Source organism: Psittacula echo (assembly GCF_963264785.1).
Source record: "Psittacula echo genome assembly, chromosome: 1".
In the NCBI taxonomy this organism is placed as follows: Eukaryota; Metazoa; Chordata; class Aves; order Psittaciformes; family Psittacidae; genus Psittacula; species Psittacula echo.
This window is the reverse complement of record NC_137735.1, coordinates 129,089,265-129,116,686: the sequence shown is the minus strand read 5'-3', so window position 1 is coordinate 129,116,686 and position 27,422 is coordinate 129,089,265. Positions and strand designations below refer to the sequence as shown.

Sequence of the window (27,422 nt, the reverse complement as noted above, 5' to 3'; positions counted from 1 at the left end):
GACCTGCTGCTCACCAACACAGATGGACTTGGGAATACTGGTGGATGAAAAGCTCAACATGACCTAGCAATGTGTGCTTGAACCCCAGAAAGCCGACTGTATACTGAGCTGCATCAAAAGAAACCCGTCCAGCAGGTCAAGGGAGGTGATTCTCCCCCTCTACTCCACTCTTGTGAGACCCCACCTGGAGTACTGCATCCAGCTCTGGGATCCTCAGTACAGGAAAGACATGGGTCTGTTGGAGCAGGTCAGGGCTTGAGCACTTCTGCTATGGAGACAGCCAGAGAGAGCTAGGCGTGTTTAGCCTGGAGAGGAGAAAACTTCAGAGACAATTTACTGAGCCCTTTCAATACATAAAGAGGGTTTATAAGAAAGATGGAGAGAGATTTTTTATCGGGGCCTGTAGTAACAAGACAAGGGGCAACAGTTTTAAACTGAAAAAAGGTAGATTTAGATTGGAAACGAGGAAGAAGCTCTTCCCTGTGAGGGTGCTGAGGCGCTGGCACAGGGTGCCCAGAGAAGCTGTGGCTGCCCCATTCCCTGGCAGTGTTCAAGGCCAGGTTGGATGGTGACTTTGAGCAACCTGGTCTAGTGAAATATGTACCTGCCCAATGGCAGGCAGGTTGGACTAGATGATCTTTAAAAGATCCCTTCTGACCCAAATCCTTCTGTGATTCTATGATTTTATCAGAAAATAAAGTCCCAGAATTGTCAAACAAAATTCTAAATATATGGCCAGAAGTAGAACCTGACAAGCCAATGAGTTTTAAAAGGCAAAGTCTTCACAGATTAATTGTATAAGACAGAGCTGCACTGGAATCTCATGATATCTACTGAGTGAGAATTCATTATGAAGGAAAGTAGGATACCTTTTGTTTTAGGAATTTATCTGAAGAACATAAACAATACCAAATTCTCTAAAATGGGTCACTACATGAGAAGTAATGCATTGGAAAGAAAATATGTTTTCTGAAAGCAATGTTAATATTTGCATTCTAAAGGGCACAGGCGTGTTCAGAATGAAAAAAATGACTTTTTATGCATTCAAAGTCCAACCAGAATAAAAACAGTACCTATTTCCTTTGCCTTGTGAATAACTATTTAACAGGACCAGGACCCAGAGGCCATGAATATCATTTACTACCAAGAGGCTATAGATTATGTAAACAGCAAGAAAGTAGATTTTGCATTAACAGCCCCAGGGCATGGCATATGCATGACTGAGGGTACACAAGAGAGTGTTTTGAAGGCAGCATCAATTCTTCTGCCATAGAGTTAATTTTCCTGCTGCTACCTCAGTTTTCCTCTCTCATTTCTTCTTCTCCTTGTCCTGCATTTAAGAGAGACCTAATCACCATGTATCTGTGGCTAAACAAGCTGGGAAGTTGGTCATAGAATATAACTCTGCAAACTACTTCTCACCCCCTTCGTGTTCATGCCAGTGGTGATACTGAAGTTTGAACTGTGTCAGAAAACTCTGAAAAAAAGTGTGCCATGAAGAAGCTTTTGAGCAGTGATTTGTGCTGCAGGGCAATGGACAGTGGTACCATTGCCAGACCAAGAACACTTAATGGATGAACTCATGTGTCCTGCTTTGAAATCTAAAAAGTCAAGTGAGGAGAAGAAATCTTTTAGCTCCTCTGCTTTTCTTCTTCAATGGATTTTTTGGTGACAATGTTCATATTTTTGCAGAGGGAGCAGGATTCAGACTAGTTATTTTGAGAAACCCTTTGAAATCGAACTAAACTAGCCTTTAAGCAACATCGCTGTGCCAGAAGCTGTACTTTAAATCACTTGGTGTTTGCACAATATATTTGAGGCACTTACATGCCTAAACTGATATTATTATCTCAAAACTTCATAGAATTTAACATGGTTATCCTCACAGCACTCACATATGGCAGAAAGGACTCTTATTTCCATTTCCCAGAGGGGTAGAGGCCCAGAGGCTATGCCTGGTCTGTCCCAGAACAGGAACAGGATCCCCCATGCTGTCACGGCTGCTGGCATGCTCCCCTGGGTTCACCCTGAGTCACCCATCCTCCTTGCCAGCTCAGGGGATAACACTGATACAGACCTTTTATATTTGCTGGTATAGATGTAGTTGAAAAGGTTCTTCATATAATGAAGGACCCAGAGGGGCAGTAAGATGCCCAAGCACACCCAGACAACTTCCCTGGGAGGGTCAGTGGGTTTGAAGGCTTACAGATCAGGTTTAAGGCTCTCACGCCCACAAGAATCCTCCTGCAAAGGACCTTTCTGGTTTTATTATTGAGACCCATAAGTATTTCAAACGTAGAGCTGATTACTAGTTAGCTATTGCAATGCATCCTGGAGCATCCATCACTTTGAACTCTCTCCTTTGCATGTGAACAAGAGAGAGATGGGGAAGAGGCCCAGCATGCTTTTCTTTCTGACCTGGAGGGTACCTGAGCACACTGGGGATTCCCAAATCATCCACCCCACCTTGCCGCCATGGAGATCCAGGCACACTACACTCTTGCTGCACAGGGGGAGCATGAGTCATGGTCCCAAAGTCGAGGGAGGCGATGGAGCTAGCCTGCTGTACTGTGTGCTTTGCTACATCGCTCTTTCATCCACATATTTGCAATAACCATTCCACCTACGTGCAGCATAAAGAAATGGATATTAAAATCAAGAATACTGCTGTTCATTTTTTATTCAGCCTGGGTTTAAACTGCTGTTTTATAGCTCTTCCATACCAAGCTTTAATTGATGCCTCTTTTTGTTCCACTACATCACTGGTATGATGCATTTGGCTTCATCCATATCTACCTGCACAGTAGGTGAAATCCTGGCTTTATGTAAGTGGATATTTAACTTTGGATGCTGCACCTCTGCTGCTTTAGATTTCCACATATCTACCCATAAGGATAAATAAATGTGTGCAATGATGATGGCCATCACCAGTCATGCTGTTACATCGAGACACCAAGCTGCCTAGATTATCTTTTGTATAGGTTTCTGTACAGATATGGATGCCATAGAGGGAAAAAACCCCTGCACAGATACTGTACAGCATGGCGTACCTAAGGAAACATTGAAGGGGATTAAGGCATACCTGAATATGTTTTTCAAAATAGGTCAAGACAAACAGACAAGCAGACAAACTTTACTCATTCCCAGATGCACCACCTCAGTGCTCCTCAGTGGACAATGCTAGAGACCAGACTTCAGTATTCTCATTTCTTTTAACAACTTACTACATGAAGAGCAGCACTGACTTGAGAATAAAAACCCAACCAACCAAACAAAACCCAACTGCTTAATCATACTGAGAATTAATTAGGAAAGTATTCTCTTTCTGTGAGCAGAGAAACTACAAGACAGAATCATCTGAGAACACAATGTAAATCAATGGTGAGTAAGACAAGAGCTCAAGATTTTTAGACCTGTGTGCTCTAACTACAATAACATCTTTGCAAGACTCCAGGGAGCAGGAGCCCCTTGTTCCTGTTACACATTGCTAGTAAACAGGCTAGAATATTTTTCCATAAAGAGACTTGTCCCTTACCTACTTTGCACTGCTACATCTTTAAGCTTACAGAAAAACATTGCCATTCCATTAGCGGAATACACTCAAGTCTCCCAAGCTCACGAGAGACAGTCTAATGAGCACCTACCACTGAGATACTGTGTCTGCTTCTACTTTTTGTACCATATGGCTCAGCTCCTGCTTTTCCCTCCTCCTCTCCCAAGCTGTGAGCTGTCTGTTCTGCCACTGTCCCTGCGGTTGCACCAGGAGCTCCTGCTCCAGGAGCTGTGCCTGCAGTGCACACAGTGGTATACTGAGATTTAGAGCCAGAGAATCTTTCTTCACCCGTTAGCAGCTGAGCGGGATTTGCAGTGACCACTGCAAACAACATCATTTGCTGTGCCAGAGGCTGTCACACACCTGGAAAATCAACCAAGGAATAAAATATACCTGTGCCTGCCTTTCGCCAGCATCCAAGGCATTGTAACATACTGGCTTTAGGCAACCTGTAGCAGAATATGAGTATCAAGTACAATCCCCTCTGGCACATCTCTGTCTCTCTGTGCTGCTGCAGTTTTGGAGAGCACTATGTCCAACTGTGTGGCACGCTATGGGCAAGTGGAGCAGACTGAGAGCAGACATGCAGCCAGGAAGAAACTTTCACAGGTGATAACCTACTATATGACTATCATCTGGTCACACTTAACAGCATACTCCAAGGAAAAAGATATTCAGGCTAGAGAGCAGCTCTAGACTTCCAGTTACGTGTATTTTTTTCTTTTTCTTTCTTCTTTTTCTTTTCCTCCCCCTTTTTTTACCTGTGCTGTTGTGCGGTTGCCTTTTTGCAATGAACTTTTGCATATACACAGCTATGGGTACACTAGCAAATTTCTTGAGTATTATTGAGAATTAACTGCTCAGGTCAGGCCAGGACTAAAGGAGAGAGTGTTCAAAAGACATTTCTCCAACTCCATGGAAAGTGCTGCAGGCAGCAGCCCTGCCTGCTCACAGCACCCCTCCCTCCCACTCCATTATAAAGTAAATGCCCACACACAGCAGAGGAATGGCTCCCCCCCCTGAACTTTCCCATATGCTGTTTCCAGGAGCAGCTGTGGCTCTCCTAAGAGTGACCACATCTCAATAGTGAGGAAAGGGACTCCATCTACAAACATGTTCAGCTCTTGGGAGAAGAGGGTGCAAGATAAAATGCCTTTCCCCAGGAAATTAGCTATAAAACACATATTTAATCTGGTCTAAATTGACTGATCCAATCTTCAGTAGCAAAAATCTAGGCTGTTTCGCTTGCCACCCTTCAAACTAGGCAAGACAGCACCAATGTAAAGCAAAACCTCTACATAACAAATCCAGATGCAAAACCACCTGAAGAGGGCAGATTTAAAAGCTTCTGACAGAGAGTTCCCAGCCTCAAGAAGCAAAATGTCAGAAGCGCTTTCTGCACTTGGTCCTGCCCCATGCTTCCAGGGAAACAAACATTAATCAACGGAAAAGACCCTGGGCTGTGGTGAGATAAATATCTCCACAGATAAGCGTGGTGAGCAATCAGAGAGAGGTAATTTCCCTCTGCTCAGTATCACTTAATTATGTTTACACTTCCCCTGTCCAGTAGCATTGGGTGTTTTGCAACACAGTGACCATGATCTTTAGCACTGAGTATATCTAACATCACAGTCACAACAAGGAGCTTCATAACCATGGCAGGATGGGTGCTTGGCTTTGCTTTCTCCTAAGGGAATAACTCCTTTTATAGAGCTGTAAGAGACTCACGGCAGAGTTTTAACAGCAAAAGCCCTAAGGCAGAAATATATAGTTGCATGAATTTTAGTTTGCTAACTGGCTCTTAATATTAAGAATGCCAACCCCAGTTTTTAGTAGTGCTGCCTCTTTGTATGCTTACGCAGGTCTTAAAATCTCAGCTCTCTGTCAGTGCATTTCAAATTATATTTCTGACTTCTGTTTCATTAAAATGCTTTTTGGAGAGGGGTATCTTCTTTCTTCAGGAACATACAGACATCTAAAGGCTCCACTGTGCCTAAGGATGTCAGTGCTCCTCAGAGTATCATCAATGAGGGATGAAGAAATAGAATTAAAGAGCAGTTAAATGGTACTAACCAACAGAATAAACACCAAACTCCTCCAAACCATCTTCAGTACTCCAGCAAAGAAAGCCTTTTACAGCTAAGCCAGGATCACACAGCCCCAAATGGGAATTTTGTGTTGGAGAAGGGAAGAGCTGATGAAAGCATTTGGGTCTTTGAACACACTTTTCCTCCAATCCAAGAGGAAAAACAGCCGTTAGAGGCTAAGATATAACCATGTAGCATGAATCTTCTATGTTTCTATAATATGAATCTTCATGTTCTATAAATGCATCAAAGAAAGGCTTCACCAGCAGCAGTATTTTCTTTTTCTATAAAATGCTTAAAAAAGTAAGTTTGGCTGCAGCAGAGCTAACCACTGCTTCAGAAAAAAACAAAAAACCCCAAATCCTCCACATTTCTTTTCCATTGAATAATTTTCCAGGGAGAATGTTTGAAGCCAAAAACTATGGCAAGAACTTCTGCAGTCCTATGAAAACAGTTTCTGTAAGAAGAGGTAACCACAGCACTACAAAAGTCAAAACAGGATTTCAAACAGCAACCTGTATTTCCATTGAACATTCCAGGCTTTACCACAATCCTGTTTACAGCCCTGACCCTCAGCACAGCCACAGAAAACCATATGAATCTCCCTGGCTTTAAAAATATGCCCTATGTAGAGTTTTGGGGCAAATACAAGATAAAATGTAAAATCAGGTCTTTTCTTTCGGTATGAATGTGAATGGGACAATAATGCTTCATCATTACCTTGCTTAATGGGTTCTTCTTCTAGAAGTTGTACGCAGAGCCTCTGGATAATACAATACAAATATAACTGACTCTGGAGTCACTTACAGACTCTTGACCAGAGAAACCTACCTGACTGTACTACCTAGAACAAAGGTTGGAGCTAAGATATGAGAGTGTTTGGGAATTTGAGCCTATTTTCTTCTACAAAATCATAACCTGTCTTCTGTTTCACGCTGATATGTAACACTCGTGAGCCTACTACTGTCCCCTTCACCACAGTCTGCACAACTTTCCTCCAGAAGAAAATTCCAGAGCGAAAAATCAACTTTTAATAATGGTTTCAACATGTAAAAGAACGGACTTGTGAATGCCAATGTTAATTTTGCGTCTTGCTTCACTAACATGTTATTTCACTTCAAAGCTTTCCAGATTGTTATGAAAGTGCTTTTCTGTTTGAATGAGTGGAACCATTTAATCAGAATGCCTCCACATCGTGCCTGAGAGGGATCCTACTGTATCATAACGAATTCTCATACTGTGGCATATATGGATTTAACATCTATTATCTGCTTTGCTGCAAACCTCCTTCCTCCTGAATTAAACACCAGCCATTTAATTGATTTCAGTGCACCACAGCGTAAATTACCAGGTACTGAGAGATGCAGAACTAAATGTAAAAGACTCATTCAGTGACTACACAAACATCAAGTAACCAGCAATGAAACTTCTGGGCAAAGCATAAAAGGAAGGTGATGGTTATCTAAAGCCAATAAAATAGAGAGAAAAATGCCAGGGTTCTAAATAGCCATCTGCCTGCTGTTTGGAGAGAAAGGCCTCACTCCTGCTCTGAGGGAAGCAGTGATATTCCACAGGATTGCGGGCAGATCTATAGTGCTGCCCTGTGAAACGCCTATACTAGATCAAGCTATGTAACATGGGCACATACACCGTGTGCCCAGCTGCAACAGGGAGCCCTAACTGAGGACTTAGCAAGAGAACTGACAGTGGGCTGAAGGAAGAAACTCACATTGATGCTGCCAAAATGTACTGCTGTAAAAAAACAGCCAAGGCACATACTCTTACCCTAAGGATTTTGTACAGGCCCTTGCTGGGAACTGGACATTACATCAAATAGATATGTAAGATCAGAAAGTACTTGCTTACTGTACTCAACCAGAATAGGAAAATAACGAGATATGCTTGTCTGATTTATGAGACCTTCATTTTTTTTCTGTAACTTTAAAGAATAATACATTAGAACAAGGTTTATTTGGGATTTTGACAAAACCGCTTGTTTTCCTTATTGACAACAGCAGCTTTGCAATAATAGATACCTTAAAGAAACAATCCATTTTCATCTCAACTGTTCACATTGCTGTAAAAACAAACAACTCGATAATGTGTCTGTTCAGTGAAAATGTGGAAATGTGTCTCCATTATCTCTTCATTCCCAAGGCTACAGGGAAAAAAAAATCACTCTGTCAGAGCACTGTGATTGAAAAAAACAACCCTCAGTGTTGCCTTGCTAATGAGTCCATACTGGGATACATCAGACTAACCTAAAAATAATGAGTGCAAGGTTTGGAGCAAGGATGCTGACAATCATCTACACCTGATGAAGGTGACTGCCTATAAGTGGTTTTGGAAATCATCATGAGAAAGTCTTTTATAGTTCCTAAAATGAAGAAGACTCTCACCATTCCTGTGCTGCTGTAGGAAGGCTGGACTGATGCCCACAGACTCTGAAACACCTCCTCCTAGCCACAGCTGAAGCCCTTATACATAAAATAGCACAAGGAATCATAAGGGCTGCTGTTCGGTGCTGGTTCCAGGGGTAGCTGCTGTGTTTGGAGAGGACACTGGAGCAGGAGCTGCCAAAAGTCCTGCCATAGCCAGAAAAGAAGAAGAAAAACCAAAGTGCTAAGGGCAGGCAGGACCATTTGATGAGCACATTCACACTTTTAGGATCATACACTATCCACGCAATTAAAGATGTCTAAAGTCATGTGGCAATCACTCTGTGGCCTATTAACTTGTTACCAACAAATCTGCCCATGCCCTGATCTCTACCCCAACATTAATCTTTCCTACTCTGTTCATAACCTCTCAGCCACTGGAAAAGTGGAGATACTCCTTCATATTGAAAGCTCACCAGCGTAACCCAGCTGATGTAATAATCTTTTCTCCCCAGAGAAATTGATGCTGGATTAATAGCTGCTACCCAGTTCCAGGGGCATGGTGCCAGGGGTCAGCTTATTGTGCGGTCAGCAGCTTGCAAAGCTCTTGTGCAAAAGTACTGAAGTACAGTGGGATTAACTCCTTTAGCCTTTTAACAGGGCTGTTCAGTCAATATGTCTTCAAAGGTTTTGATAAGGCATGATTTTTTTTAAAGATATTCTTTATCTATCAGTTGTAGTGACAGACCACACACTGACTGCATTAAGCACTAGAGATGGACTGGAACTAAAACCTGTATTGCATATGCCCAACGTGCAGTTTCAAAATCTGACATCCCAGCTCTGCAATTTGGGCCCACGTCTGCAATATGTTCACATCGAAGGCTGTGATGGGCCCAAGATTAATTTTCCTGAGTGCTTCTCCCACTATCATAGTCTGATGCTCCCTGTCGTGTCACACATATACAACCCTGTTGCTGCTGTCCCACTTTACTTTCCACATTCACTAGCAGAGCCTTCTAAAGCACCCTCCCCTCACCTCAAAAATCTCTCGTCCACAGAAGCAGCAAAAGACTCTTTTTTTTCAGCCACAGGTGTTGTCACTGCTATTTCTTGTTCCACTGCAGATTCACAAAGGCTTCTTTGCCCAAATCACTGTCGTTTCACTCCTCAAGCTGTGAGGAAATGAAGTCTTGCCTAAGTAAAGCCCTTAAGTGTCTGCTCAGCTGCATCAAAACCAAGCAAAGCTCCCTTGACACCTCACAAGCTTCTTCCTGGCATGGCCAGATGTGCACCAGCCTTCCTGGTACTGTAGTTCTTATGTAGCATTTGTTCAAAAAACCAATTCCAAACCCAAGCGAACAATTTATCCAGTAACTAATTAATACATAATTTATGTATATTTTCTTGACCAGGAACTGGGAAACACGTTTTTCCCTGGCCCATCCATTAATGTCCTAGCCAATAAACCCCATGAGATCCATCTGTCACATACATCTACCACACATCTTAATCCTCTGCAGCATGAGGAGGTGCAGGAAGCATGGGATCCAAGGCTTTTGACATTGACCCAGTGTATTTTCAACAGGTACTAAGCACTGATTCAGGTTGGCCCTCATCCAAGGCAGGAATACTGAAAATAAGGAAGACCAGAGTCTGTGGGTGTGCAGCTGAGCTCCCATCCTGTACCACAAACCAAACTGAATCCCCTCGCCCATAGTCATTAGCTCCAGTGTTCTTCATTACTGGAGGCGTTTCTCCTGTTACCATTACTATTATTACTAATAATGATAACAAACACACCATCTGCAGAAAAAGGTGATGCTGAGGGGCTTTTCTCAGATGCTTGAACATAAGTATTTTGTGCTGCTAAAGAACCCAGCTTGCTTTTATGATTCATGTAAATCCCATTGTGAATGCAGAGATATTTCCTTCCATTTCGCATGATGCTTTAAAGGCACAAAGCCGACAAACAAGGGAATAAATCTCACCTAAGGAATGCAGTGCAGCAGATCTATGTTTTGCTTTAATTAGCATCCTGAGGTGATAGTGGCTTGGTGTGCAGATCGCTGTTTTGTAACACTGCGCATCCTTGCTAGACTCCTTAAGGAACCTGGCAAACACGGCACTTCCCTGCATTGTCTGTTGTTTTCCTTGGAGGCTGAGTATTTTCATTGAAACGTCACTTGCATGCCCCGTCCATGCTCAGCTGCTCTTGGAGTGTGCTCAGGCATTGGGCTTTCAAAAAACAAAGGGAATTCAGCACTTAATCAGGGCTTAGCGCTCCACTTACTTGTTTACAAAACAGAGTTGAAAAGCAAAACCATAAGGAAGTAGTTCAGGTAATAAAAGTTGATGAAGATTTTGCTACAGGTTGTACCTGCTCCTTGAGCTACCTCTCAAGACATTACAGGATTATAAGGCAGATGTGTGTGGTGGTGGAGAGTTGATAAATAGCAGGAATGGGGCACTGGGACTCTGAGCCTGCAAACTTCTCTCCTTGGTATGTGATTTGCACCCGGCAGGAAGGAGCCCCCATCATCTTGGCTCTTCTGAGATGGGAATCATCTGTGTGATTCAGCAGGGTTAAGATGCCAAAAACCCCAAGGTTAGGGGTTTAGACTCATTTTGGGCTGGATTTTTTTACAAAGGTAGGGAGAAGCATGCCAAGGTTGGCTGAACTGGGCAGCTCACCCTAAAAGCTTGTTCTCAGCAGAGATGTCAAAGCCTCAAAAGACCTCATACAGCGGAACTACTCTGGTTTGCTTGGAGAATCAGAAACACCAGTTGACAGTACATGGGTAAAGCAGCCCTCTTATGAGACAATCAGACCCACTCTTTGGGAGCACACTCCCCAAACAGGTGGAAAGCTATACCAGACTGGCAGTAGGTTTCCATTTTCTTTAAGTAGATCCTGATATGAATAGGAATTCCTCTGGATTTGGCACTATCCTGGACTCCGAAAAAAACAAGTGCAAAGAAAATCAGAGGTGGGTGTTCAAATTCAATCACTAGTTACATAGCTACGTCCTTTTCAGGACTGCTCCTGTAATCTTTCCCCAACTGAATAGTTTTGTCACCTTCAGGAGGAATTACAGAAATAAGGCTTTCAGCACAGCAGGTTCAAATTGCAGCCTGGAAGACCCAGCTATTAGGAAATGCTCCATACCCATAAGGACGTTAAGCAATGGTGTCAATTCCCTGGGGAGAGTGTGACTAGAGGTTTTTAACAACAGGTTAGTAAAACATCTGCTAAGGCACAGGCAGCATATCCTGCCCTGAGATAGGCAGATGAGTTCCATAAGTTTTGGAGGTGCATTTTAGACCTATTCTTAGCATGTTTTCCAAAGGCAGTGAGGCAATGGCTCTCCATCCCAGTTTGCCAGCTCTTACTGATTTCTGACCCACTGAGTGAACTTCAACCAACTTTGACAGAAGAGTAGAGATAGCAAAAATATTAAGTTCCTACATATTTTAAGCAACTATGGATAAATAAAAGAGAACAAGGGAATTAATGTCTTCATTGATTTTGTGGCCCCATATCCTTTCAGAGAGGCAACAGCCCCAGTTCTTGCAGCTTTCACTAGCACAGGGTACACACAAATCTGCAGGACCCAAACTTTGCTGCTTCACGCTTCAATGCAGGAGAACAATATGGATGAAGTCAGAGTTGAGCTTTGGAAATCTACTTTGGCCTGCCCAGGCAGCACATTTAGAAACAGCATTTGCAAACGGTCCTGTAACATTCATACAGAAAAGACTACAGGCCTGTCCATGGTGCCAGGGAAGGTGATGGAACAGATCACCTCGGGTGCCATCAAACAGCATGTACAGGACAACCAGATGATCAGGCCCAGCCAGCATGGGTTGATGAAAGGCAGGTTCTGTTTGACTAACCTGGTTGTCTTCTATGACAAGGTGACCTGCTTAGTGGATGAGCAAAAGGCTGTGTACGTTGTCTACCTGGACTTTAGTAAAGCCTTTGACACTGTTTCTCACAGCATTCTCCTGGAGAAGCTGGCTGGTCATGGTGCGTGATGTTTGCTGGGTAAAAAACTGGCTGGATGGCTGAGCCCAAAGAGTGGTGGTGAATGGAGTTAAATCCAGTTGGTCACAAGTGGTGTTCCCCAGAGCTCAGTACTGGGGCCGGTTCTGTTTAATATCTTTATCAATGATCTGGATGAGGGGATTGAGTGCACTCTCAGTAAAGTATGCAAATGACACCAAGCTGGGTGGGAGCATTCACCTGCTGGAAGGTAGGAAAGCTCTGCAGAGGGATCTGGACAGGTTGGATAGATGGGCTGTGGCCAATGGTATGAGGTTCAACAAGGCGAAGTGACAGGTCCTTAAACTGGGTCACAACAACTCATGCAACGCTACAAGCTTGGGGAAGAGTGGCTGGAAAGGTGCTCAGCAGAAAAGGACCACAGAGCATTGGTCAAGAACGGGCTGCACATGAGCAGCTTGTGCCCAGGTGACCAAGAAGGCTGAGAGCATCCTGGCCTTTATCAGCAATAGCATAGCCAGCAGGACAAAGGCAGCGATCATCCCCCTGCACTGGGAACTGGTGAGCCTGCACCTCAAATCCTGTGTTCAGTTCTGGGCCCCTCACTACAAGAGAGACATTGAGGTGCTGGAGCAGGGCAGAGAAGGGCAACGGAGCTGGTGCAGGGCCTGGAGCACAAATGTGATGGGGAAGGGCTGAGGGACCTGGGGGGTTCAGTCTGGAGAAGAGAAGGCTCAGGGGGGACCTTATCGCTCCCTACAACTGCCTGACAGGAGGATGGAGCCAGGAGGGGGCTGGGCTCTGCTCCCAAGGAGCAAGGGATGGGACAAGAGGAAACGGCCTCAAGATGTGCCAAGGGGGGTTTAGGTTGGATATTGTGTCTTCACCACAAGGGTTGTCAAGCACTGAACAGGCTGCGCAGGGAAGTGGTGGAGTCACCATCCCTGGAGGTATTCAGAAGATGTGGAAGATGTGTAGATACGGTGTTTGGGGACGTGGTTTAGTGGTGGTCTTGGCAGTGCTGGGTTAACTGTTGATCCTGAGGATCTTAAAGACCTTTTTCCAACCTAAATAATTCTATGATTCTATGTGTTTATGTAAATCCAATTTTATGCATCACTTTCCAGCAGGCGGAAAATGAATCATCAATACCCAAGGAGGCTGATTATGCCAATGAAATATTAATATCTGACAATACTAGTCACAACAAGTTATCAGGATATTTCCCTATACTGACATCATGAAACAAGGAAGATAGCTTAGAATATACAGGCGGGTAACTCTTAGCAATAGCCACTAAAAATCCTGTAACTGCTCATCAACAACAAAGCTTACTATCATGCCAGTACATAGTTCATAAAACATCTGTTTCTGAAAGCACTTTATTTCCCCCTGTCTTCTACAATATTCTTGTGCAAATTCCACCCAGCATCCACCAAGAATAAAACTCTCAGAATATTCTGTTTGTCTTTGTTGCCTGTGTAGGCCTTAACACAGGAGTATAGGAAATCCAAGCTTGGAAAGGAATAGGTGTTTTCTTGGTTTGAAAGCATATCATCCAAATAGAAATATGACAAAATCTAAATATTCCACAGTACTTTCCTATATTTCCTGTAAAATTTTAACAGAATCATCATAGGACAGGCAAAGATTTTCCTACATCTGTGTTCTCCTTTGTAGTTGCACCATTAACTCCACCTCATAACAAAGCTGAGCAATACTGCTTGGAGCAAAAAACTACATGGAGTTGTCCATAACCTTGCCAAGCTGAAGAGGCACTGGGTTTCAATACCCTGTATTTTGGGAAAATAAAGAAAAAATGTCCCAGCCATTTCTAAGGAACAGGCTAATGATTTGAGATAGCACATGAAGTTATGAGTTGTCAAATCTGGGCATCTCCGAGATGGACTTCTGGTCTACTTTGTAGTGAGAGGATTGTCCCAGTTCGAACAGTTTTATGGTGGCTTGTATACAATGTATGTGACAACAAGCTGATGGAACCAAAGCCGGAGTTCTGATTTCCCCATGAACATGGCAAGGGAATACAGGACAGATTCACCAAGTGCTATATATCCCTGGGAAAGCTCCCAAAGGGACTGTCAGCAACAAATTAACCATCAAGCAGACATGGACAGCTGCCTCTTCACCTCTTTTCCTGCCAGCTCCAGCACAGACCCTGGTACCTGTGCTTGTCCATATCTTTGACAGAATAAACGAGGTGCAATATTTATCCTTTAGGTTGGCCTGCTAACAAGCATGTACCAGACAGCAAACATAAACAGGGAGGCTTGGTCTACCTCCAAAAGCCGCCTCCTTTTGAGAAACTATGGGGCTGTATTGTGGATTTTCCACAAGGAGTGTTCTAAAGGCTGGTAATGAAAATGCCATCCATGCAACAAAAAAAATCCCCGTTGGAAAACATTAGTTAGTGCCCACTTAGCAGGCAATGAGCCAGGGAGAAGGACATATGCGTTTGAGATTTGTTGTGCCCATGATACTGATCTAGGATTAGCGGCCCTAGGATAGGATTAGTAGTCCTAATTTTATCCCCCCCCTTTTTCAAAGCTAAATGCTGCTTCCTGAAAGCTGCTTGATCAGAACCCTTTCCACTTCATATCAAACCCCAGTTTAAAATGAAGGAAACTGCTGTCTTATTTAGGAGAAATAAACAAAAATGAGAAGCTAAAAACCCCACGTGGAATCTAATAATAAATAGGGCAGAGATGTAAGCAAATACATACCACATGCTGTGCAATGGTTCACAGCTATCGTATCAACAAGTTAGAGTTACCTTGGAAACAAGAGATTATCCATGCATGCCTCCTCCTAGACGGAAACCAGGAAAGGAGGCATGCAGAACTGGTTTTGAGTCTTCTGGACTTCGCAGAATTGCCACCCAACTGTTGAAGCCAATCGGTCCCAATCCCAACTACTGATGAAAATTCAAAGGCAGTGCAGAGGCTGCACCATCCTTAATGCAACATCCACATCGATGAGGGTGAGTACTTGGTCAATTTGTCCTTTCCTCCTTGGGATAACACAACCCTTTTCCAAGAAAGCCCAGAAAGGTTGTTCCCTGAAATACTCCATGCAGAGCACAGAGCAACATGGCCTTGTCTGACTCACAGCAGCGAGGAGGGCTAACAGCAACAGCTTGGTACAACATCAAATGACTTTAATGAAATAAGCTTCAGCTAATGTGTCGTACCCCATAGCTGAAGCTGATTAAGAGCATGCACACACATGAGGTTCGTCACCCAGGCTCTATGTGTAAGTGGGAGGTTGTTACAGTGCTATCACTTGATTGCACTCAAGCGTGTGTTCATTTTAGACTAAAACAAGGATTTTGAGGATTTTTCCTGCTTTTTCTTACTATGAATAGTAAAAAAACATTGATCCTGCTCCCTGGCAGACTCAGTTCAATGCAGCTGTAAACAGGATGTCTTGGTCTACATCATAACACGGGGCACAGCTCTTTGTCAGAGCTTGGGAGTGCTCAGAGCTGCCACCCTGAAGACTGAGGATGGGTTCCTGGCTGCTGACTTGAGCCAGGCATCTCATCCCAGGGGACATCAGTGAAGCTGTGTACCTTGGGAATAGCTAAATGCTTGGCCCTTGGAAGATCAGTTTGCTGGGTTTACAAATACAGCTAGACCAGAAAGGGCAATTCCCTGGTGAGTGTTGGATTGTGAGCATGTAGAAATTCATATTAATATATATTCAGTGTCTCCTATGCCTACATTTCAGATAAGCCATTCATCTGGATGTAAGAAATTTAGAAAAGTGGGGGTTGCACTACATTAAACAACTTAATATATGTGAATAATAATGATTTTTTTTTTCTAAAGAGATTAAACAAAAATAAGGATTTGTTAATCAACTGATTGTGGAACTGATACTTCCTACAACCCAGCTGGTTTGATGGAACTTGTACCATGCTGATGTTCCTGTGCAAGTCCTTTTCCAGCACTCTGGGCTGAAACGTAGGCCTACAAAACTAGGGCACTATTCTTCCAACACAGCCAGCAGAACAGCTTCTGTTGACATCTCCATTCCTGGTTATTATTAACAATGGACTGGCATAGTCTCCCAAGGTCTTCACGTGGAGTATTTAACCTCAGAGCTGCCTCTCTCAGATGCTCCCGGCTTCATTATGGCACATCTGGCTTTTCCCAGCTGTGATTTATCCCTCTGCCCTGTCTGTTTGCTCTGCTCTTGTTTGAGGTGACCTAATAACTGAAAAAGAGAGGAACTAGAGCTGGAAATCTTATTTCAGAAGGAGGGGGGCAGAAAAAAGCACTGTATTTGCCTATCCCCCCTCCCTGCCAGCTAGATGAGACCAGGTCAGCCATGAACCTGGTCTTCTCAGGTTCAGAGGGGGAAAACAGGGGAGAAGATGGGCTCCGGTGAGAAAGACATGTCAAGAACAATGGTAGGACAATGAGACAAGAATGATGCTTTCTTGCAAATCCAGCACCCATGCACATGGTGGCATCTTGGGTCACCTCTTGCTCAGTACAGAGCAGTATCTGTTGAGTCAGAGAACTGGCAACTCCATTTGTACAGAGCCAGTTCTGATCCCTTTGCTTTTCACTGATCTGATTTGGGTGAGACTATTCACAAAAAAACATTAATTCCCAATTTCACAACACCACAGCCCATCACACCTGGAGATTCATTCCTAACAACCTACCAGGGATTTTTCAGATGGTTGCACATGAATACCCCTCATGTATTGCATCTTTTGGGTTCAAGAACAAAACCAGAACAAGAAGAGTTGGCGGTTTTGACACAAAAACTTCATTAGGCTCAGTACTTACAATTGCATGACCAGATATAAATGGTTTGGACTTTCATAGATGTCTTCCAGGGCAACTATATTTTCATGCTTGATCCTGAAAAAAACACAAGATAAGGTAAGGAGAAATAATGATTTTTATTTTGTTAAGTGTCTGTAAAACATAAAGCTATTTTTAGTTAGACACTACTTGTCAGTGCTTTATCCAACATCATAAAATACAATTTTGACCAAAGTAAACAGTGCTTCACAGTCCAGATGCTGTTATTACACACAGAAAACTCCTTCAATCCTCTCTGAAGCCAAAATGTTTAAGGGTTAAATATCTGGGGCATTAAAGGTTTACAGTTCCTCTGTCACGTGAATGAAGATGGTGTTTGGAGATTGAAATCTCAGCAGCAAAAGCATCCTCTTTTGGGATGCTTTTTGGGGACACAAGGGGGTGACGGGGTCAGGGTGCAGGCTGGTAGGAAGAAGGTAGGGATCTGCCCCATACAGAAGCTGGCACAGGGAGGCAGCAGCCATACAACAGCCCCACACTCCTTCCCACCAAATTCACCCTGCTCCAGTGTCACTGTTGGTCTGGACACCTGAATTTCCCTTGAGCAGCGAGGGAATTTGCAGCATTATTAAGCACCATGCACTTTCTTTGCAACGGCTCCAAGCATCTTCATGGGTTTTCTACACCATCACCATTCCCCCCGATCATTCCCACCAAGCCTCTTGTCAAAATGCTAGCTCTGAAGAGAAAGATCATCTCTACACGCATACATCTAATTGACTACTAGAGCAATGCCTCTCTGGGTTTGCTCCTTAAATGCTTACAAATAATTTTCAATGGATACACTTAACTTATGTAAACCCTAAAGAGATGACCAGTACAACTCCAGGGGCAGAATATTAATTACACCGATTGCAGACAGTCATTTCAAGAGTGAGAGAAAGCTGGGAAGTGCTAAGCAGAGACCACTCATTTAACAACAGATGGACATGTTCAGAAAGAAAGTAAAAGTGCACTGTCAGCAAATGCAAAACTCTACATGTTTCAAGGTTCGAGTAGCTTAATTAAGATTCTTAATCATGTGTCATGACCTCATCCTTTATTGTTCCAAGTGCCCTCAAGTCTATTTGATGCTAAGAGCAGAAGGTCCCCTGTGCCTGGCAGGATCTTTCCTGTAAGAATGCAGACTAATCCAATTTCCTCTGAATTCACTGGAAAGCTTATGACTGACCTGAATTAACACCCATAATCAGCCATCAAAAGCTGCACTCATATAAGGACCTTCACACACAGGAAATTCAACATCAACAGTAAGTGATCTCAAATATAATGCACTACAGGATGTCAAAGCAACAAATACCTGAGTAGACTCCTCACTCTACATAAATACCAGGAAAACCCCGTGATATTTTAGCAAAATTTCCAGGTAGACTGCATCATAAATTAAGTTCTTATTGTTGACAACAGGAAACCAATACATTTCCCACTTGGCTTTACACAGCACATGCTTAAAAACATTCATTTTGTTGTGCGGATTTAGTGCCTGATCCCTTAAGGGTTGCAGTTAGGACAAGGGCAGTTTTGCCTTGCTTAAGTTAGTTGAATGGACACCGCAAATCACATTTCAATCAAGTAGTCACTTTTAATGAAAAATTGTATGCATTTATCCATTTTTCTTTATGCATATTCATTTGTGCACCTCCTACCATCATGATCAAGGCAATTTTAATACGAATAATCTGCCACAGTGTTATCTGTTTAAAGAGTCCAACAGCCTGCGGTGTAGTTTTTACCATGCACATATTAATGCTTTGCATTTCTATCTCTGAGAACCTCAGAGGCTCTCCAAACTAACCTAACTCCCTCTGAAACAGCTGCCACCAATACCTAACTGTCACACGCATGGCTAATGGGGGTGTTACCCACAAAGACAAGCAGCCAGGGAGGCAGAGGCCAGAAAAGAGCTCATCAGACATGCAATGCTGCGTGCTGAGGGTTGCCACAAGACCCTCACCCCTTCCTGATTTGCAAACCAAATAGGCACTGCTCCACTGTGCTCTCTGAAGGACAGTAAACTTGCGCGTCTTAAAGTGAACGGGGGAGAAAAGGTTTAGTCCTACCACTACAGGGTCCTCTGTATTGAGCCAATCTGATTTGAAGCCAGATGCAGGACATGAGCACAGCCAATATTAAGTGTAATCTGGAGAAAGGCAGCAGAAGAAGAGGAATCACCCCTAAAGCACACAGGGAACAATCTCCCATAGGGATGAGGATATTTGGAAGATGATGTGTTCCTTTGGAAGGTGATGCCTGTGCACACCAGCCACCCCAACCGCTGGTGGCTGCTGCACTCAAGGGGCTTCCTGAGATGGGAAGGAGGCATTTTTATGCACTTTCTCTCAGCCTCCCCAGGACCAGCAAGGCTTTAATCATGGAGTTACACAGCACTCAATATTCCTGGTGAAGTGCCCATCGCACATCCACAAACAGTGTCCCGCATAGCATTTCTCTACTGAGATGGACTATCAAATGACAAGCTATTTAAAGGAAAATGGAATTCAAGATAAAACTAAAAATAATAGGAATCAGTTGGGGAGAAACCTGTGGTTTAGATCAAGACGTGGGTTGTGTTGCTGAAGTTGGACCAGAGCAGCCATGGGCTTCCCAGCAGAGGTCACTGCAGCCAGCAGCAACGGCTCCGCTGCCAAATGCATGTGCTCCTTTCTTCACTTCATAGCATGGTCGCGCACTCGCCTACAGTCCTAATACACAATAACTGACCCTTCAAGGCTGAATGCTGTTCATTACAATAACACCCCGGGGTTCAGGAAATCATGTGCGGTATTGTCACAGCATTTATCAATACCACAAAGGCCAGGGTGAATGGGACAAGTTTGCCGTCCTCTCCTGCAAGCAGATTGGCAGTGCCAAGCAGACTGGTACAGCCAGACACACACTTCTGGCTTGCACAGATGCTTGGGAACATCGAGAGTTGAGGAAATGGTCATGGATCAGGAGGGATTTGGGAATGGCTTAATTAAGTCCACTTTTATCCCCCTCTAGAAGCATCAAGTGAATCTCAAAGGTTCAGAGGATTCGTTCTGCTAAGCCTCCAAATGCCTCCACTCAGCCTCACCAGTGATCTTGCTTAGCAGAAATACTCACTGGACTATCTGATCTCCTCAAGACCTGCTGGGGTTTACGTTTTTAGAAGGTGCTGCTCTCATTTCACAACAGGGGAAGCAGCATGCAGAAAAGCTAGATGTCCTCCTGTAATAACATGAGAAGGGGGAACAGAGGGGGCCAAGAAACCAGACCCCCTAACCCCAGAGTATTATCAAAACGTGGGCTTGGTTAAAGCAAATTAAATCAATTATGCAAATTGTTATGAACAAGGAAACATCCAACTAAGGAAATCTCCCTGATCACTCTTTTAATCACCCCTTCCTCATATTTGCTGTTTTCCCTGATGTTTTCCCTCCTTCCTGGCAAACCCCAGGGGCTGCTCATATCTTCCACACACCAATGTGTCCCCACAAATCCCCCCATCTGCGACATGGTGCCACCTCCAATCACTGTTGCCTTGTTTGTTTTCAGGAACATTCTGAGGCCATTTGACAGAAAGAAGATGTCTAGAAATAAACATACAAATAAAGAGAGGCTGATACTTCAACCAATTCTCTCAGGACTCTTCACCCTACTAGGCCCATGAGATGCTGTAATCCAGGGGACAAAGAAGAGGGAAATAAATCTAGAAGTGAGAATCAGGGAAATTTAAATATACAAAAAAATTATGAAGAGTGATTAATCTTGGTAAGAAACTATGAAAACAAAGGATGGATTCACCATTTTCAGAGCAGCACTGGTTTTTATGCAGGCAGACACAAGCCACAAGGTTTGATGCAACCATGCAAAATTACCAAGTCTCCCCTTCAGCCTTCCAGGTCTACCATTCTGCCCAGGAGCTGTTACAAAGGTGTCAACAACACAAATGAACAGAGGCAATGTTGCACCTGAGCAATATTTTAACATACTAGCATTTCTAGCCAAGAATTAAAGAAGCAAACTGAACTGGGCAACTGATTTGAAGTGACTTTTCCAAGCATGGCAGCTGTGCAAACAAGGGCTGATGGGAGAGCACTTGATCTGCTTCAGAGCCAAGCAGAGACTGGTCCCCTTTGCTTGCTGTGCAGTTGCTGCACAAGAGCATGGATAGGAGAATTGTCATTTTAACCTCACTGCTACAGCATTCAGTGCTGCTGAAACGCAGAAATGTTTGCCTCAGAAGAAGCTGAAACAAGACCCAACTTGACCAGGAGTGGCACTTGCCCTGCATGACAGTTTCCATCATGTCAAACTGGGTGTGCTGTGGTGCTGGAGTAGTGATGAGTATATGGCATGGTCCTCCAATGGTGCTAAATCCACCCTCACCACTGGCCCTCCCAGAGCTGGCACATCCTACTCACTGCCACCAGAAGAGCACAAGCCCCATAGGTCCAGAACTAGCCCTAATGGGCAAAACTCACATCAGTATTTATAAAATTACAGAGATAAATAGATAAATAAATAAACAAAATCAATATATTCCATGGGCTTTGGCTTCAGATTGCTTTTAAAAAGCAAAAGATTCAAGATGACATACAATAAGGGAAACTAAATCCTTTAATGACTGAGCTCCCTGTACATCTCTGTTGGCTCCTGACCATCCCAAAGGCCAAGAGCTGAAAGTAAACTCGTTGCATATTGCCGTGGATCATTAATTAGAGGGGTAGCATTCTGCAAAGATAAAAGCTGAGGATCAGATTTTGCTATTGCTTTGGCTGCTGAGCTGCCAGGAGAGCATGTTAAGTACCCCAGCTGCAAAGGCATGCTATAAACTACGATTGAATCACTTATATTAACATCTATCATATTTAACGCTGAAGACTAGAATCAGTTAGAAGAATACAATACAAAAAACCTTGGGCAAACACGAGAGCTATTTAAGTACAGCAGGTTCCCTCTTTAACAACTCTTTCCGAGCCAGAGTGTTACATTTGCAAGACATGACATTTAATGCTGCACCTCCATGAACAGCACGTGTCTCAGATAAAATGCCACAATAAAACACAGATAATTTTGTGAGAGCCAGAACTAACAAAGCCTGAGTCTGTAAGGGTTTGTGGCTTTGAGAAACTAAACATCTTTGCAGATAAATGTTCCATTATTTCCACACATACCCTGCAGAGAGTTTTGTCAGCAGCATGAGGGTTACTAGGCTTGATGAATTCACCAGTTGGCCAAGGGAATTGTTTAACTCGCAGTTCCTGCTCTGGAGGACACTAGAAACCTGTCTCTGCTCAGCTGTCTTAGTTGAAATGAGTCAATAATTTCAACACATATTAGGATAGTCTCACACATGGAGTGATCACATCAGATTGCTTTCCACATGAACAAAAACTATCAAAACCTCTTCAGAATGGCTTGTAATGACGTGAGAACACATGGGAACTTTTGGCCTGCTCCAAGGGGAAAATGTGACAAGTCTGCTAAGAGGGGAACAGGGCAAGTGAGATGCCAAGGATTGGTACAGGGAAGGAAATTGATGGCTGTCCTGGAAATGGCTGTCTGACTGCAGCAGAGCTCTTCCCACATCTCCTGGCCTGGAAGAACCTTCAAATGCTGATGCTGCCCATCGGAATTGCATTGCTTTATCTTGATGCAAGGTCTCTTGTAATGTGGACCTTCGAAAAATCAGCTGGACATATATGACATGAGGTACCATATCTCTAACTCTACCCTCCTTTCTTTCTTATCTCACAGCCCTCAAACATAGAATCATAGAATAGTTAGGGTTGGAAAGGACCTTAAGCCCATCTAGTTCCAACCCCCCTGCCATGGGCATCCTCCAGAACAGGTATTTTACAGATGGATATTCCGCATATGGCTTCACTGACATTTGCATGAGCGGAGTTCAGCATGACGCTTCTCCCAGCGTCCAGGTTCCCCTCCCATGTGGACTTTCTAGTGCGAAAAGAAGAAATGTAAGCTCCTGTCCAAGCCTTTTCTTTTTGCGCAGTTGATATTATAGAATCATAGAATAGTTAGGGTTGGAAAGGACCTTAAGATCATCCAGTTCCAACCTCCCTGCCATGGGCAGGAACACCTCACACTAAACCATGTCACCCAAGGCTCTGTCCAACCTGGCCTTGAACACCGTCAGGGATGGAGCATTCACAACTTCCCTGGGCAACCCATTCCAGTGCCTCACCACCCTCACAGTAAAGAACTTTCTCCTTATATCCAATCTAAACTTCCCCTGTTTAAGTTTGAACCCGTTACCCCTTGTCCTGTCACTACGGTCCCTAATGAAGAGTCCCTCCCCAGCATCCTTATAGGCCCCCTTCAGATACTGGAAGGCTGCTATGAGGTCTCCACGCAGCCTTCTCTTCTCCAGGCTGAACAGCCCCAGCTTTCTCAGCCTGTCTTCATACGGGAGGTGCTTCAGCCCGTGATCATCCTCATGGCCTCCTCTGGACTTGTTCCAACAGTTCCATGTCCTTTTTATGTTGAGAACACCAGAACTGCACACAATACTCCAAGTGAGGTCTCACAAGAGCAGAGTAGAGGGGCAGGATCACCTCCTTTGACCTGCTGGTCATGCTCCTCTTGATGCAGCCCAGGATACGGTTGGCTTTCTGGGCTGCGAGTGCACGCTGCTAGCTCATGTTATTTATCAGGTATTTAGGAACTGATATTTATCAGGTCTTTCTCATCCATTAACTCTCTTGTATCTTGTGGAAGTGACTTTATGGAAGACCTTTCCCTCACAAACAGGGCACAAATTGTCTTGTGGAATTATATATCTCAGATTGAAACCTTTTTCTCTCCTTGATGATTTCAGGCCACTCAACAGGAATGCCTTTTATGCCATTGGCCATTGCATAGTCAGCAAATAGTCTACTGACAGCACTGTATGGTGACTCCAAGAAGCCACAAGAAGTGGCTCCAGGTAGTTCACAAGAAGCAAGCAGGAGCTGCATAGGTTAGGGCTGCTTGCAGTAAATTTTGCAGAGGGAAACGAAAGTATGCTGGTTGATTTTCTTTCTTTTGCACACAGAAGTGAAGTTCCAGGTTGGAAAATCATACATGTTAAAATACTCGCATCAACCTAGGAATTGTACCTTTGGATTAGTTTCATCCAGGGGTTTGGCAGCCCATCGTAAATAAAAGGCTACCAGATTCACATCATTGAGTCAACCAGCCTTCCCTGAAATGGATACTCTTGGAGGCAGCGTTAGGTGAAAAGTGGAAGGATTAATGGCACCAAGATTAATTTCTACTACTTCATATCCCACAAACTTCTCCTCTCCCCTGCAGCCAACAAGTACAGGGTACTACAGTGGTGACAGCTTCTGCGGCTGCAGAAAGGGCTTTGTATAAAGCATCTCAGATCAGCAGTCTCCCTCTCTCTCACTCACAAACACACATGCAAATAATGTGAGTTAATGAAACCTCAACTAGACACAGAGCAGAGATGTGAACAAAACCAGGCAGATGTCAGTTGCTCTTAGTGCAGGTGGCTCTACAGAGCTTGCAAAGCCAAAACATCTGCTTTTTCTCTCCCACTGCATCTAGATTGCTGGGGTTTGGTTTGGTTTGGTTTTGAAGTTACATCCTTAATTTGCTTATTGCAAGGAGCTGGAGGAGGTTTACTGGATTCAGTATTGAATATTCCCTTGCACTACAAATTAAAGAGAACTCGTACTTATGAGCAGAAAGACAGAAACAGTGCTGTGTCTCCCAGCCAGATGGCATTTTTGACCTCCTCTGATCTCCTATCACCAGGATACCTTTTATGCCCACCCACACGGCCCATCTTGCCTTGTTTGATCTAATGACTGGGCAAGGGAGAGCTAATTCCAGCTGAAAGCCAGATGGTTCAGTGCCCATATATTGATTGTCTGGTCAGATTAGCTAAATCTCTGTGGCTGGAAGGCAAAGGAGTTGAACTTTGGGGTCAGACGGCTCACAACACTTGAAGGAAATTAGTGTCTTTACTAATCTTTTAAGATCTCTGTGCTCCTGTCAGGTTAATTGGACTGGGTAGGAAACATCATCATACAGTCCTGTCTGCTTTGAAAACCAATTACAAGAGAAAGACCCAAGATGCCTTAGAAGATGGGATACAAAGTTAAATGTGGAGGGGTGAATCACTTCATACGCAGCCCCTCAGCTGTGAGTGAAGTGGAGACTGTGATAAAAAGCCCCAGCACTGGTAGCAAGCAGCAAGCAGCTCAGAGCAGGGCATTCAAAGGAAGCTGGGACAGCCAAAATTCAGGAGAGATTACGTTGATTTTAAAATTAATGATTTTTGCCAGTTTAGTTATTTCAGGATTTAACACTTCAATTTGGCATGGAATTTTCTATATGCAAAGAAATGAGCCAGAGTGGGACCTCTCCTGAGCCAGTGTCTTAGCAGGATGCTATCAATGCAGCTTCCTCCTCTGGGGCTTACAGGGTGGCATAACCCACCACATGAAGAAGAAAGGATGGCAAGGTGTCAGGAGACCTTTTCTCATCTGTATACAACTTGACCTCTCTCCATTTCATCTTTCATATCCTACCCATCACCCCTGTGATCTGTTAATCAAGGGTGAATACCTAGAAATCTTCCCAACAATTTCAATGGTCTCTCTTTCCCAGCACTGCATGTGTTCCCTCGTGAATGCCAGCCTTACATACCATGTTTATAAAATATCCTCATGAGATTTCATGGTGCTAATATCAAATTGGAGACATTTCACAGCTGGAAACCTGAGCTGTGTAGTTAAGCATTGAAACACTAACTAGCTGTGACAAAACCTACCCACATACACCTCACAACTTCTGATCCATGCCCTACCTCATTTTATACTCCCTAGCAGTGTAATCCTTCTATTCATTTCTAATTTCTCCATATCCTGTGAACACAGACTGGTCTGGCTCCTTCACTGCCAGGGGCATTTGTACTCCATGTGGTGGCATGCCTTCTGCACCACACTGCACAGTAGTGCAGCTTGAAGAACGGGGGCTGTTTGCTCATGTTAAAAGATAGCTTAGTTCCCTATTGGGAAGGGGAAAGAAAAGTATGAACCTAACCTCCTCAAGCCCAGAGCACATGTAATTTTCTCCTGGAGTTACTTTCTAGCCATCAGACATAGTGCAAAAAGGATGCTGGAGGCAGTATCCTGACTGTTTCTGAAACAACAGCTGACTCCAGATGTTGTGCCAAGCATGCTGCTGGGTTCATCAAGCATGCAACAAGTGAGCCCACAGTCTTATTGCTTCCCCAGGACACAGGCTGAGGTTATGCCCTCTTCTGCCTTCTATCTGGATCACAACAGAGCTCAGACAAAGGCTGACTATCTCCAGCAGAGACGCCTGGTTTTTCACTAGGCACCACACAAACACAGCAAATTACTATAGGCACTTTGAGAATACAAATGAGAGATTCCTAGATTGCGCACCCAGAGTTAGGTGCTGACCTTATGTTCACTTGTCTCCATCATCTTCATATGAATGCTGCTCAGCAGCCTTTCAAGAAAAAGAAATTCAAGTTCCGGGTCTTCTATTACAGTAACTCACAGATCCAGTGGGAAGATTAGGACCAAATAACCTTCTGAAATGCTTTGATTCCTACAGTAGGACCTGCAGCCCATTTAAGGCAACAGGAATATCCATGTGTCAGTGCCAACCCCGATTTCAGGAATATCCCTAATTTCCACCAAAAGCAGACCAAGCCATCAGAACAACCGTTTCCAAGTGGTGGATCCCAACTGGCAGCATTCAAAAAGGCTTGCAAAGCTTGAGCAAAACCCTCCAGACTGTTTAATTTGCAACACATCAAAACAAAGATTAATGATGAATTAATCATTAAAGGTGAAAAAGATAAAAGCAGTGGCTTCAAGGATTTATTTCAGCCAAAAGCACTGAACCATCTTGCAGTTGCTGGCAGCAGCCCTGTTTTCCCAGTGTGGAGGAGTGTGGATTTACATGCGCAGCCAGTAATTATAGCTGATTCCCACTCCCTGGCCTGGGAGATGTGAAGAGCTACACGTAGTTAAAGGTGGTGAGCAGCTCCTGGGCTGAGGTGGGTTGCTCTGAAGGTGTTTCATGCAATGACAGGTGAACAGAAAAAGGAGGGTCTCTTTGAAAACACTGTCCTAAAGATGAAGACCGGCACTCTTGGAAGCATGATCTGGCTGCAAGCAAAGCAACTATTCCTGTACCTTGCCTCACAAAATAAGAAGCTCTTATTAGTTTACAGTGAATGAAGAGCTGAATAATGAGTATAATACTCCTTCAGTAGCCTCCTAGTTCTCAGATGAGTGCAGTATGTACACATACATTCAGTTATATCTGAAACCTGGCAGCAGATACTACACTTTTCAAAAGCTCTGCCATCTGTGAAACACCCATTTGACACAGACACAGGGATGTTGCTGTCTACAATTATCTCCTTCATTGGTTTGAATACATACTAATGAATGGTGAATGCTATACCAGTCATGCACCTGTGTAAGTAAGTTACGCAAAAACATGGATAACTGCCTATTTGGACAAGCACAGGATTGATAG

At 43.7% G+C, this 27,422-nt stretch overlaps 1 protein-coding gene across 1 annotated transcript in view; it reads right to left on the bottom strand.

The window, feature by feature from the left end:
• The window catches only part of CAMK1D (calcium/calmodulin dependent protein kinase ID), a gene marked incomplete at its 5' end in the record, with an annotated part of 217,542 nt that overhangs the window by 67,104 nt on the left and 123,016 nt on the right, over positions 1-27,422 (bottom strand). The window contains one exon of the mRNA XM_080636284.1: positions 16,845-16,919. Coding sequence (XP_080492410.1) covers positions 16,845-16,919 — 75 coding nt within the window. The remainder of the gene's footprint in view (positions 1-16,844; positions 16,920-27,422) is intronic.